The 10386-nt window shown below is 49.9% G+C and overlaps 1 protein-coding gene across 1 annotated transcript in view; it reads left to right on the forward strand.

The window, feature by feature from the left end:
- Positions 1–9745, forward strand: part of BTBD16 (BTB domain containing 16) — a 43283-nt gene extending 33538 nt beyond the window's left edge. Inside the window, exons 12-17 of the mRNA XM_045879223.1 lie at positions 2876–2967; positions 3815–3897; positions 5431–5508; positions 6839–6937; positions 8307–8495; positions 9527–9745. Coding sequence (XP_045735179.1) covers positions 2876–2967; positions 3815–3897; positions 5431–5508; positions 6839–6937; positions 8307–8495; positions 9527–9595 — 610 coding nt within the window. The 3' untranslated portion in view covers positions 9596–9745. The remainder of the gene's footprint in view (positions 1–2875; positions 2968–3814; positions 3898–5430; positions 5509–6838; positions 6938–8306; positions 8496–9526) is intronic.
- The last annotated feature ends 641 nt before the right edge of the window (positions 9746–10386 follow it).

Consider the following 10386-nt stretch of genomic DNA (forward strand, 5'->3'; position numbering starts at 1 on the left):
CTCTCAATATAAAGTCCTCAAGGCTCATCCGTGGAGTGTCATGTGTCAGAATTCTGAAGTGTGTATTTTAAGGCTAAAATCTGAAGTCCTGGGGCAATGGGGCCCTGAGTCAGACGCTCACAGGAAGGGTAAATAACCAACATGTGACGGGATGGGGGAAGTGAGAAGGCTGTGGTGAAGAGCAGCTTTACGATCACAACCTGTCCCAGTCAGAGGGACACTCGTCCTGGGCACTGCCTTTCAGGAAGTCTGTGGGGGATTTGTCCCCGGGCCCTTGAAAGCAGGGCCCAGAGCCAACCTGGGTGTGTCCTGCAGTCTCAAGGCCTATGAACTGTCCTTCCCGAAGGGCTCGTGACCCAAGGGTTTCTTGAAGAACTTGAAGAGGCAGACACCATGGCCTGAAGCTTGCCCCAGAGCAGTCGGTGTTCCCAGAGAGATCTTGGCACACACAGCATTGAGCTCCAGGCGAAGCCATGCCAGCATCCAGTCCCGCTGGCAGACCCATGCACAGAGGCCCCCAATTAGGTCAGCTTCCTCTCACTTTGTGTCAAGTGGGGTGAATGCACTCACGGTTGAGCCCGAGATAGTAGGTGCCTTTGCCTCCAGACAGTGGAGAGGAACCAGGGGAGGGGAAAACGCACGGGGCTGTTCTCAGGAGGTCTGGGGAGAGTCCTGGCTCGGTGACAGTCGACCTCACGGGGCTCCAGGGGCGGGGCTGTACTGACTGGTTCCAGCTGTTGGACCACAGCCCTCTGATGCTTATGCTGTCAGATTTTAGAAAATCAGTAGCGGAGGCCACCACTTTCTTCCTCTGAGGTGGCCCCTGGCTTGGACCATTTAGAGTGTGGCAGTGATCATGAATGCCATGCACTTAGCTGGCTTGAGTCCAGATCCCTTTCCCAGGGACGAGAGGACTGTGGCAGTCATCACGAGGTGGGGAGTCCTTGCTGGTGTACTGTGCCCAGCACCATCACCTTTACTCTTCCCAGCTACCCATGGAGGCACACGTGGCCGTTGTCCCCACGTGACAGGAAGGAGATTAGAGCTCAGGGAGGCTCAGTCACGGCCCGGGACTGGAACCTGCTGTGTCCTGACTCCAGGGCTAAGCTTGCCGAGGCGTGGCTGGACAATGGATGAGCAGATTCGTGACCTCGCAAGTCAGCTGCCACCATTGCCACGTCCCTGTGATCCAGAGGGATCTTAAAGTTCAATCACGTGTCTCAACAGAGCTCTTCCCCAAATCCTCGGAGAGAGGCGGTCTGTCCAGAGAGCTCCTGGCTGATGGGCTGTCGGGTCTGAGCAGCAATCCCAGGGAGACTCAGGGGCCTTGGTTTCCTCTCCCAGCAGCCTTCCCACCAAGCTGCAGAGTTGGTACCTGGGGGCTTCCGAGTCGCAGGAGAAGTGCTGTCCTCTTACTGTCCTTTCCCTTCTGAGCTGAAACTGTCTATAACCTACAGCTCCAGCAGGTGCTCCTTTCTCGGCAGTGCTGGGCTGTGGGGGCCCTTGCCGAGGATTCTGGCTCATTCCCCAGAGCATTCCCTCCTTGACGCCTGCACCCTGCGTGATGGCGCCTAGCTTGTTCCTTCGTTAAATGGTGAGAGAGAGGCAGGGAAGGAGACTAAGATATCGTGTTCTTGGGGCCCCGGCATGGCCCACACTAGCCCAGCTCCACCTGCTCCGGGTAGTGGAGGGCTGATTCCAAGATCAATAGGACATTGCATTCCTGAAAGTATCAGCCTTCCTTCCTTTATGCCTGATCTGTCCACTCCCGGAGACTGGCACCCAGTGGATTCTAATTAATAATCATTGGATTGAATCAACTCATTTGTCGTGGTGTCCCTCTCCCCTCCCACAACGCCTCACCAGCCCTAAACTATCTCCTGGAACCGCTCACACGGAGAGCCCCAAGAATTCCCATTTGAAAGCAAATGGTCCTCAGCAGGCTGGCGGGCACCCCCAGCAGAGGCAGGACGCAGGGCCAGAGGTGCATTCAGTCTGGCTGAGACAGGGTGTGATTCGGACATCACTCTTGATTCATGGAAAAATAATCTACAAGAGCCCTTGGCTGGTCTCATACGGATTTGCCTTGAGGGAATGACTTTGCGTTTCCAAAGGGACTTGGAAAAATTACCCCCGTAGTCCCCATTGGTGAAAAGTGACACTTTAATGAAACAAGTTGTTTCAAAACAAGAGTGGTGGGTGTGTGTCTACATGTCTGTGTGTTCTCAAAAGGAATCTGATCTCAACCCAGCCCTGACCTCAGCCACGTGTGGAAATTAACTGGCGTTAATATGGGCAGTAACCGCTGAAGGTGTGATTGGGAAACAGCTACTAGAACTTGTTACCCACATTCCTTCATTTTAATCCTACCAGAAAGCACCTTTGAAGGGCCTACATTGGCCACTTTTGAAAGGGCAGCCTGTGGAGAGGAGGAATCCAAAGTCCTGGGTTCAAGTCCTCACTGAGCCTTTGTTTTTCATCTGTAAAATGGAGCCGATGACACCTGCCCTGTCTGGCCCACAAGACGTTTGTGAGACCCAGTGAGAAAATGTATCTCAGAATCCTCTATAAAGTAACTCATTACCGTCAGTCACTTCATAAGTACGCTCCATGCACCTGCCGTGTTGCTCAGCTCCGTGGTGGACGGCAAGGGGGCTAGAGCCAGTGTCTCATTATAACCTCTGGGGTCAACCTTCGCCCGGGCTGCCTCAGCGGCCCTCTGCTTCCACACCCCTCACGGGTCCAGAGAGAACCAAGCCCCATCTACCCCTGGCTAGTGAAACCGCGAGGCTCTTTGACATGACTTTCACTACCCCTCGCCAATTCTAGAAAGCAGTTTTATGAATCTCTTGTTCCTCTTTGCACCTCTGCTAAGCTTCCCCAAGAAGTGTTCCTTTCTGGATCAGGACACAGGACAGAGCTTGGTGCCGCTCTTCCTTTGCCTGCGTCTGCACGGCATCATTAGAGGTAAGCCCCGCCCAAGGGACTGCCCCCTGGGAAGGCTGTTGGGGACCTGCCCCCCCTCCCCCAGCAACTCTTGGGAAAGACCCAGTAGGCATTTTTAAAGGAATAGGCTGAGCGATGGCATTGTCACTTCCAAGTTGTGTGACTTTGGGAAAGTCACGAACCTGTCTGGTCTCACTGTCCTTGTCTGTAAAGTGGGGGATAGTCAGAGCTTCGTGAAATACGGTAGTGGATGAAGGGCCCTGTGGATCCTGAAAGCCTGTGCACCTGCCAAGGGCTGTGTGAGTGTCATCTAGCCATGCGCCCCCCTCTTCGAGGAGCATCCCCTCCAGGTCAAGCACTCGGCCGTTGGGGCGAAGCCTGTGGGTCTGTGCTCCAGACCTGGCTTCCTCGGCCTCATGCACTGGGCCTGGCAGAGGCCTCTGTGAGTTGGAAAGAGGAGGAAGCTACTGGGGAGTGTGTTTGGGGCTGGCCAGGTGGCCCCCCAGGGAGACCTTTGCAAATGAAAGGATATTATCCAGACATAATGCGTAACTCTAAAACCCGGGGATAGTTGTTGGACCCCAGGTAGTTTTGTCCAAGTTGCTTCTAGACACCCCAAATACACCCACGATCAGACCCCAACCCACCCTTCTTGGGCAGGATTTCGGCCGGGGGGCTATAAACACTTTGGGGGAAAGTGCTCGGTGCCGTCCCATTTGGGCTCCACGCACCTTATGATCCCTGGGGCCCTGGTTAGACCCTCCAATCCTCAACCCTCAGCTCCCTCCTTTTTCTCTCCATAAATTAGCCTTCTGCCGGTCTGTGCTGAATACAGCTATAAAAATGTTCTCTTTGTGTTTCTTCCAAGGCAAAAATCTGGAGGAGTTAAGGCACATTAATTTCTTCCCAGAGTCCTGGCTGATCCGGGTTACAGCCAACCATTACCACGCAGTGAGTGGCCAGCTCAGCAAGGAACAATTATTGAAATTTATTGCTTTTCTGACTTGGCTTTTTCTGGAGATGTGTTTTGCATTTGAAACCCCTGGGCCTTTGAGGTCGGGATGTTTCTGGCTCCTCCTCCAGGGCAGTGGGGAAAGCCAAGCCTGGAGGGCCAGAGGGGGAGGAGGCCGGGTTAGGAGGAACCCAGGTGCTGGGCGCATTGCACACTATTGACCCGGGAGCCTGAGATGGAGTCCGGGAGCACTGGCCACACCGCCCTCTGACCAAGCCCCCAAAACACACATGTAACGGGTGCTTGTTATTGGAAATTTTTAAAATGCAGAGAAATTGAAAAAAAGAAAAGACCTACCCTCAGACCCATCACCCAGAGACAACCACTGCTAAGATCTCATTGTGTTTTATTGGCTGCAAACTCTTCCACCAAGAGCATCTGCTATAAACAATGCTTCTTTGCCTTTCCTTTAGTGTAGACAATTCGTGGTGTTCCTAATTGTTAACGATTATAAGTGACTGTATGATAAACATATTTGCACGTGACCGTTTATTTTACCATACTTAGAATTGTTTTCTTATAGGAGATTCTTAAGAATAGAAAATACTGGCCCAAAAAGGAACATTCATTTTTGTTCTTGATACATATTAAACATTTAGGACCAAGTTACTCTTCCCCCAGTAATGAATGAGCTTGCTTCACTTTGTACATGCTCAGCGATGTAGGGTGTTTTTATTTCGGATCACTTCTGTTAATTGAGAAGTGAACAATGAAATCTTGTTTTTCAATATGCATTTCTTTTATTACTAGATTTACTATTTAATGAATATTTTTCCCATGTGGCATTTCTCCCTTTGTGAATTGTCTATGCGAACTGCTGTACTTCTTGTGTTTCTAATCGTGCATTTCTAGGGATGAAGTAGGGCAGTGTTTGAGTTCTGAGGATTTATGAGTCACTGGTTAAAATTCAATTCAGCCCAACAAATACCTATTGTAATGTGCAAACCACAGTGCCCAGTGTCGCTGCCCAGCAGACAATGACTCCATGGAACCGAGCCTCTGTGGGACGTAACTCACATCTATGCTCTAAGAGCAGAGTTGAGGCGGAGACCGTCCTTGGGGCTGGACACCTCAGGAAGTCCCCCCCCAACCATTTCTGTTCTTCTGACCCAGCCCACCTCCTTTCTTTAGCCCCTTGCTGCCAGTGTCCTGAGCCTGCCATGTGGGATCATGCTTGTGACTTTATGGCCATCATTCTCTGCATCGTGATCAGGCTATTCATGTACACATTTTATTTCCCTGGTGAGACTGCTCAGGCATGTGTCTCATTCTCACCTTTGCATCCTCTCAAAGCACTGAGCACAGTACCGCACATAGTAGGCTTCAACAAATACTACAGCCTGGATTAGTGGCTGAGTGTGGGATCCAGAGACAGAACTCTTTTTCAACCAGGTTTGGGGTTGTGGGATCAGTGAACCGATGTACAGATGGTGAGAGATGTATCCAGGTGAGCTTGTGTGCTTCTCTTTCAGCTGGAGAGTGGGGGCGACATGGTCCATGTGAAAGATTTTACCACCCAAGCTATGAGATTCGGACTGCTCTTTAACCAGGTACAGACCACTGGGCCCAAGCGAGGGGAAGGATTGTCCCCTTTCACACTTGGTTAAGGACCTTTGTATAATCGCTTCTTACCTCTCTTAGCAAGGCCAGGGCAGAAAAGGAAATTGTCGTGTCTCCTTCTGCATGTTCACCACATCCTAGGAAATGAAATTCACAAGACAGGGGCCTGGGACAGACTGTTCATTGACATGGTGTGCACATCCAAAATTTCTCCTTGAGGGGGACCAACTGTCCTAGTTTTACAGGGATGGAGGAGTTTCCCTGGGATGCAGGGCTTTCTGTTCTAAAACCAAGAAAGGCTTGGGCAAACTGGGATGAACTGGTTGTTCTCTTCCCCACAAACATCAAGACTTGCCAACTGCTCGATGAGAGATTCCACTCCAACCCTGTGTTTACGGTTACAAGGAGGAACCTATTTTTTTTTTAAGATTTTATTTATTTATTTGACAGAGAAAGAGACAGCGAGAGAGGGAACACAAGCAGGGGGAGTGGGAGAGGGAGAAGCAGGCTTCCCGTGGAGCAGGGAGCCTGATGGTGGGGCTGGATCCCAGGACCCTGGGATCATTACCTGAGCCAAAGGCAGACAGACGCTTAACGACTGAGCCACCCAGGTGCCCTGTGGGGGGGAACCTATTCTGGGTGGATATTTTGATGGGTCCCCCAAATCCAAGCAGCAGGGGGTCAGGGAGCTTGGCTGCAAGGCTCAGTCGCCAGGGGAGTATGCAGGGCCAGTGGTTGCATTCTTCTTGGGTTCCCTGAAAAGGCACAGTTCTCCAAGAAATTGCTATTCTCTGACATTTTTAAAAGCCACCCCAGTAGTGATCTCAAAAGAATTTGTGTTTCAGGGACTTAGGGCTCTGAATCTATCATCAGAGACTCCCCTCTGGGTCAGGCCTGGATGGGCTGGGTCTCCCCCCTTGCTTGCAGAGACCTGCCTAAGTAGACAGACCGCCGACCGCAGGGGTCAGGACACCTCGCAATACCATGAGTATGGAGTGTCTTTTAGACCCATCAAATTAGAGCAAATGCTTTGTTCCAAAGGTCCGCAAGCCCCTGAACATCTAAGAACATGCCTAACTCGTTCTTCTCCCCACTAAAGGATGCACAGAGCAGTTAATGTGTCACTGAGTGCTAACCTGGGTGATTTGTGAAGTCACTACAATTTGGCTCTTCCTAGGCTAAAATTGCTGTTGTGTTTTAAATCAGCTGTCAAATTAGTCACTTTTGTCTTAGCTAGAATTTGTTTTACTGTGTCCTCTTGCCGTTGAACACTGAAGATTCTTTTCTCTGTCACTTTGTTGTTTATCCTTCCCAATTTAGGAGTATACAACGCATTCAGAAATGATTGCCATATATGGATTCTTCTTTGAGATAAAGGGGATCAAACATGATACTACCTCTTATAGTTTTTACATGCAGGTAAGGACAGAGCCCAGGAAAGCTGTGTCTCAGATAGAGTCAATTCATACTAAATCAATAATAATTGATTAATCATTCATTAATAATGAACATGGAACGTGTTGTAAGCCTGGTGCTAATCATGCTCATATAATGTGATTGTCATTTGACTTGTACAACCTTGGGAGGTTGCTGTTGTTGGCCTGTTTACAGATGAAGATCTCCAAATTGCACATCTTCATGTTCGTATGGCCTCTATTGACAAAGCTGGGGTTAAATTCTAGACTCTGACTCCACATTTGGGACTCAGTTCATCTTCAGTTCATACGTGGTGGGTGATCCTTTACTGATGGCCACTCTTCAATGGAGGTAACGCGTAGTGCCCACAAGGGAAGAGGGACTGGAATTGTTGAAAGAGGCAGAGTAGGGCGGTGGACAGGACACTGGCGAAGTCAGGAGGGCAGATGGCTTCGCCTCGGTGCTCTTGCTAGACTTTTGGAAGAGCACTGTGTTTAAGAGCAGAGAGCTGAAGTCAAGCTGTGTGGTGAGCTGCGTGACCTTGGCAAGCCGATGAACCTCCTTCCCTACGTCCAGCGTCCTGAGCTTTAAGATGGAGAAGGTAATAGGACCTACCTCACTTGGCTGTGGGCAGTATTACTGGGTTAATTTGCGCAAAGGCCATAGAACAGGGCCTGACACAAAAAGCGCTCTGTGATGATGATGACATTGACCATGACAACTGTGACCAGGGACCACTGTGTTCCACTTAGGATTTGCTTTATAAGTCTCTAAGACATCAAGCTCCTTGAGAAACCATATCTCATTCATCTTTTTCTTATCACCACTAATCATAGTACCCGGCATGCAGGGGATGTATGTTTGGATCACGAGTGGATAAATGCATGAGTGAAGAAAACGAGAGTTTTAGCCCCAGCTTTGCCACCACCTCATTACGTGCCCTTGAGTGAGTCACATCTCTTCCTTGCGTCAGTTCTTGGTCTTCAGTGACTCAGGCACTTCCCTACATAATGGATTTTACTGGATGGAAGAGATGAATCTTATAACAACGCCCATTGAAATGCTCATGTGAATACTATGTTGGTTTTTAAATTCGGGCCAAGCAATAGTGAAGAACTTCCAATTCAATGCAGCTTGACCTAAAAGCATTTTTCTGGGTTCACCAAACCCCAGTCTGTGAGCCAGTGGTTTTGTATGGTGAGGGCTCCGTCGCGAGCTGATTCAGCAGTAGCAGCTGTTAGGAAATGGGGCCCTGGGGGAATACCCTCTTGCTCTCCGCACACATCATACGGGAGAGTCAACGAACCAGGTGTTGCTAACTCTGGGTCACCCCACTTTCAGTTTCACCTAAGGCAGATCACCCTCTTTGCAGAGAGTAAGGCACACTGACTCGGGGCTCCCGTCCTTGCTCTGTGAGCATGGCCCCGTTAGCCTGAGAGCGGAGCGCTTGGTGAGGTACGAGATCAGAGCCCAGACCCTGGTGGACGGCAAGTGGCAGGAGTTCAGGACCAACCAGATCACCCAGAAGTTTGGGTTCGTCAAGCCATCCTGCAAAAGCCATGTGAGTGTCTGTCTTTGACTTTTCTCCTTAATGTCCTTTGTGCTCTTTTTCTCCTGCACCCCTTGTTGGGGATCCCTGACTTTACATCTCCAGGGGACCCTTGCTCACTTTTTAAAAGATAATCACAGCTCCACACCATGCTAGAGAGAGATATTGAATGAAAAGCTGAGGACATTGAAAACTCTCACTATAACACCAGATCCATTTTATAAATGTCAAAGGGTACTGTATTGGAGGAGGGGAGATTTGGTGGAGTGTATCTGCCACTACCATCCCCGCTGTTGCCTGCACATCTCCTGGGATGTGCACCAAGATCCGTGGCCTGGCCCACCTGCCTCAGTGGCCGCGCCAGCATCCAGGTGGATCCCCTACCTGGCCTGGCTCCTGACAGGTGAAATCCAAAGATTGCCAGAGAGCCTGTTCGTAGTCCTAGAAGGAACCTGTGAGTTCCAGGACGTCCGGGGGCCTCCCTTGCTGCCGTGTAGGGAATGGGACTCAGCTTTAAGCCAGGGAGTCGTTCCCAAGCCTGACTGCACACCAGAACACTTGGCCCTTTGCATGGTCTGCAGGCCTGAGCGCCACCCAGCTCCTGAGACCAGATATTTCGCGGAGGGGCCCAGGCATCGGCATTGTTTAAAGCTTCCCAAGCTATTCTCTGTGATGTCAGAAACCAGAATAGCAATTTCCGTTGTGGAGGTGGGTGCAGGGAAGCCAGGATATTGGCCGGGAGAGAATATGAAGAGGATTTCTGAGGTGCCTGAAACGTTCTTTATTATGGTCAGCCAGGAGGACTCACTCATGAAAAGTCACCAAGCCGGACCCTTAAGAAGTGTGTACTTTATTGTATTTATGTTATACTTAACTTTTTTAGAGTTTGTTTCAAAGACCTTCCCTAGGTGGTTCCAATGCGCAGCCACAGTTGGGAATGACCACCTTACACAACTGTGAAGGCCTCTCTCTCTCCCCTTCTCAAGAGGGCAATTGTGTTCATCCTAAAAGCCCCATTTGCTTTGTTTTGTTTCATCTTTTAGGCCTTGAAAGTCCAAACTGTGGGCATCCCAATCTATGCAAGTTTTTCATTCATCTTCCCAATATCTTGACAATTTCCAGAAGAATCTACGGGATTTCTTTTCTTCCACCAGTCTGCATAAAAGAAAATAAAATGACATTGAAGGGACCACTCGAGCATTCAGCTGACTTTCCTAGTTGGCCGTGGTCTTAGTAGAACTTTGCCCACGTCTCAGTCAGGTTGCTGTCACAGAGTACCACACGCTGGGGGGCTTATAAACAACAAACGTTTATCGCTTACAATTCTGGAGGCTGGGCGTCCAAGATCAAGATGCTGGCGTATTAAGGGTAGGGTCTGGAGAAGACTCGCTTCCTGGTTCATAGACGGCCATCTTCTCGCTCAGTCCTCACATGGTGGAAGGGACAAGGGGGCTCTCTGGGGACACTTTGTAAGGGTTAGAGTGGTGCCCTTGTGACCTAATCACCTCCCAAAGGCCCTACCTCCTAATACCATCACCTTTGGGGGTTAAGATTGAACACAGGAGTTCTGGGGAGATGTTCAAGCCGGAGCACCATATTTGTATCATTTGTGGATGGAAAATACCAAACCTGAGTTCCATTCGCCATCCTTGACCTCAGAGCACCTGGAGGCCAGCCCTAATTTGTTGCCTGTATAGGAGCACTGTAATGGGAGCATCAGCAATGACAACATACTCCAACTGGGAGCACCAAGCGCTCTCCTTTTCATGATGCATCTCTACCTGCTGCACAGGACACACCTGACCTCTGTCCCTCAGTTTTAGTGCAGCCAGAACAAGAAGCAGGAAGGGAAGGGAGCAGTTACAAGGTACAGAGTGACTTATTGATCATCTACCTTTTTAAA

This window comes from Mirounga angustirostris, unplaced genomic scaffold, assembly GCF_029215605.1.
Source record: "Mirounga angustirostris isolate CCGP_5_RB_7025 unplaced genomic scaffold, mMirAng1.0.hap1 SCAF_6, whole genome shotgun sequence".
NCBI lineage: Eukaryota > Metazoa > Chordata > Mammalia > Carnivora > Phocidae > Mirounga > Mirounga angustirostris.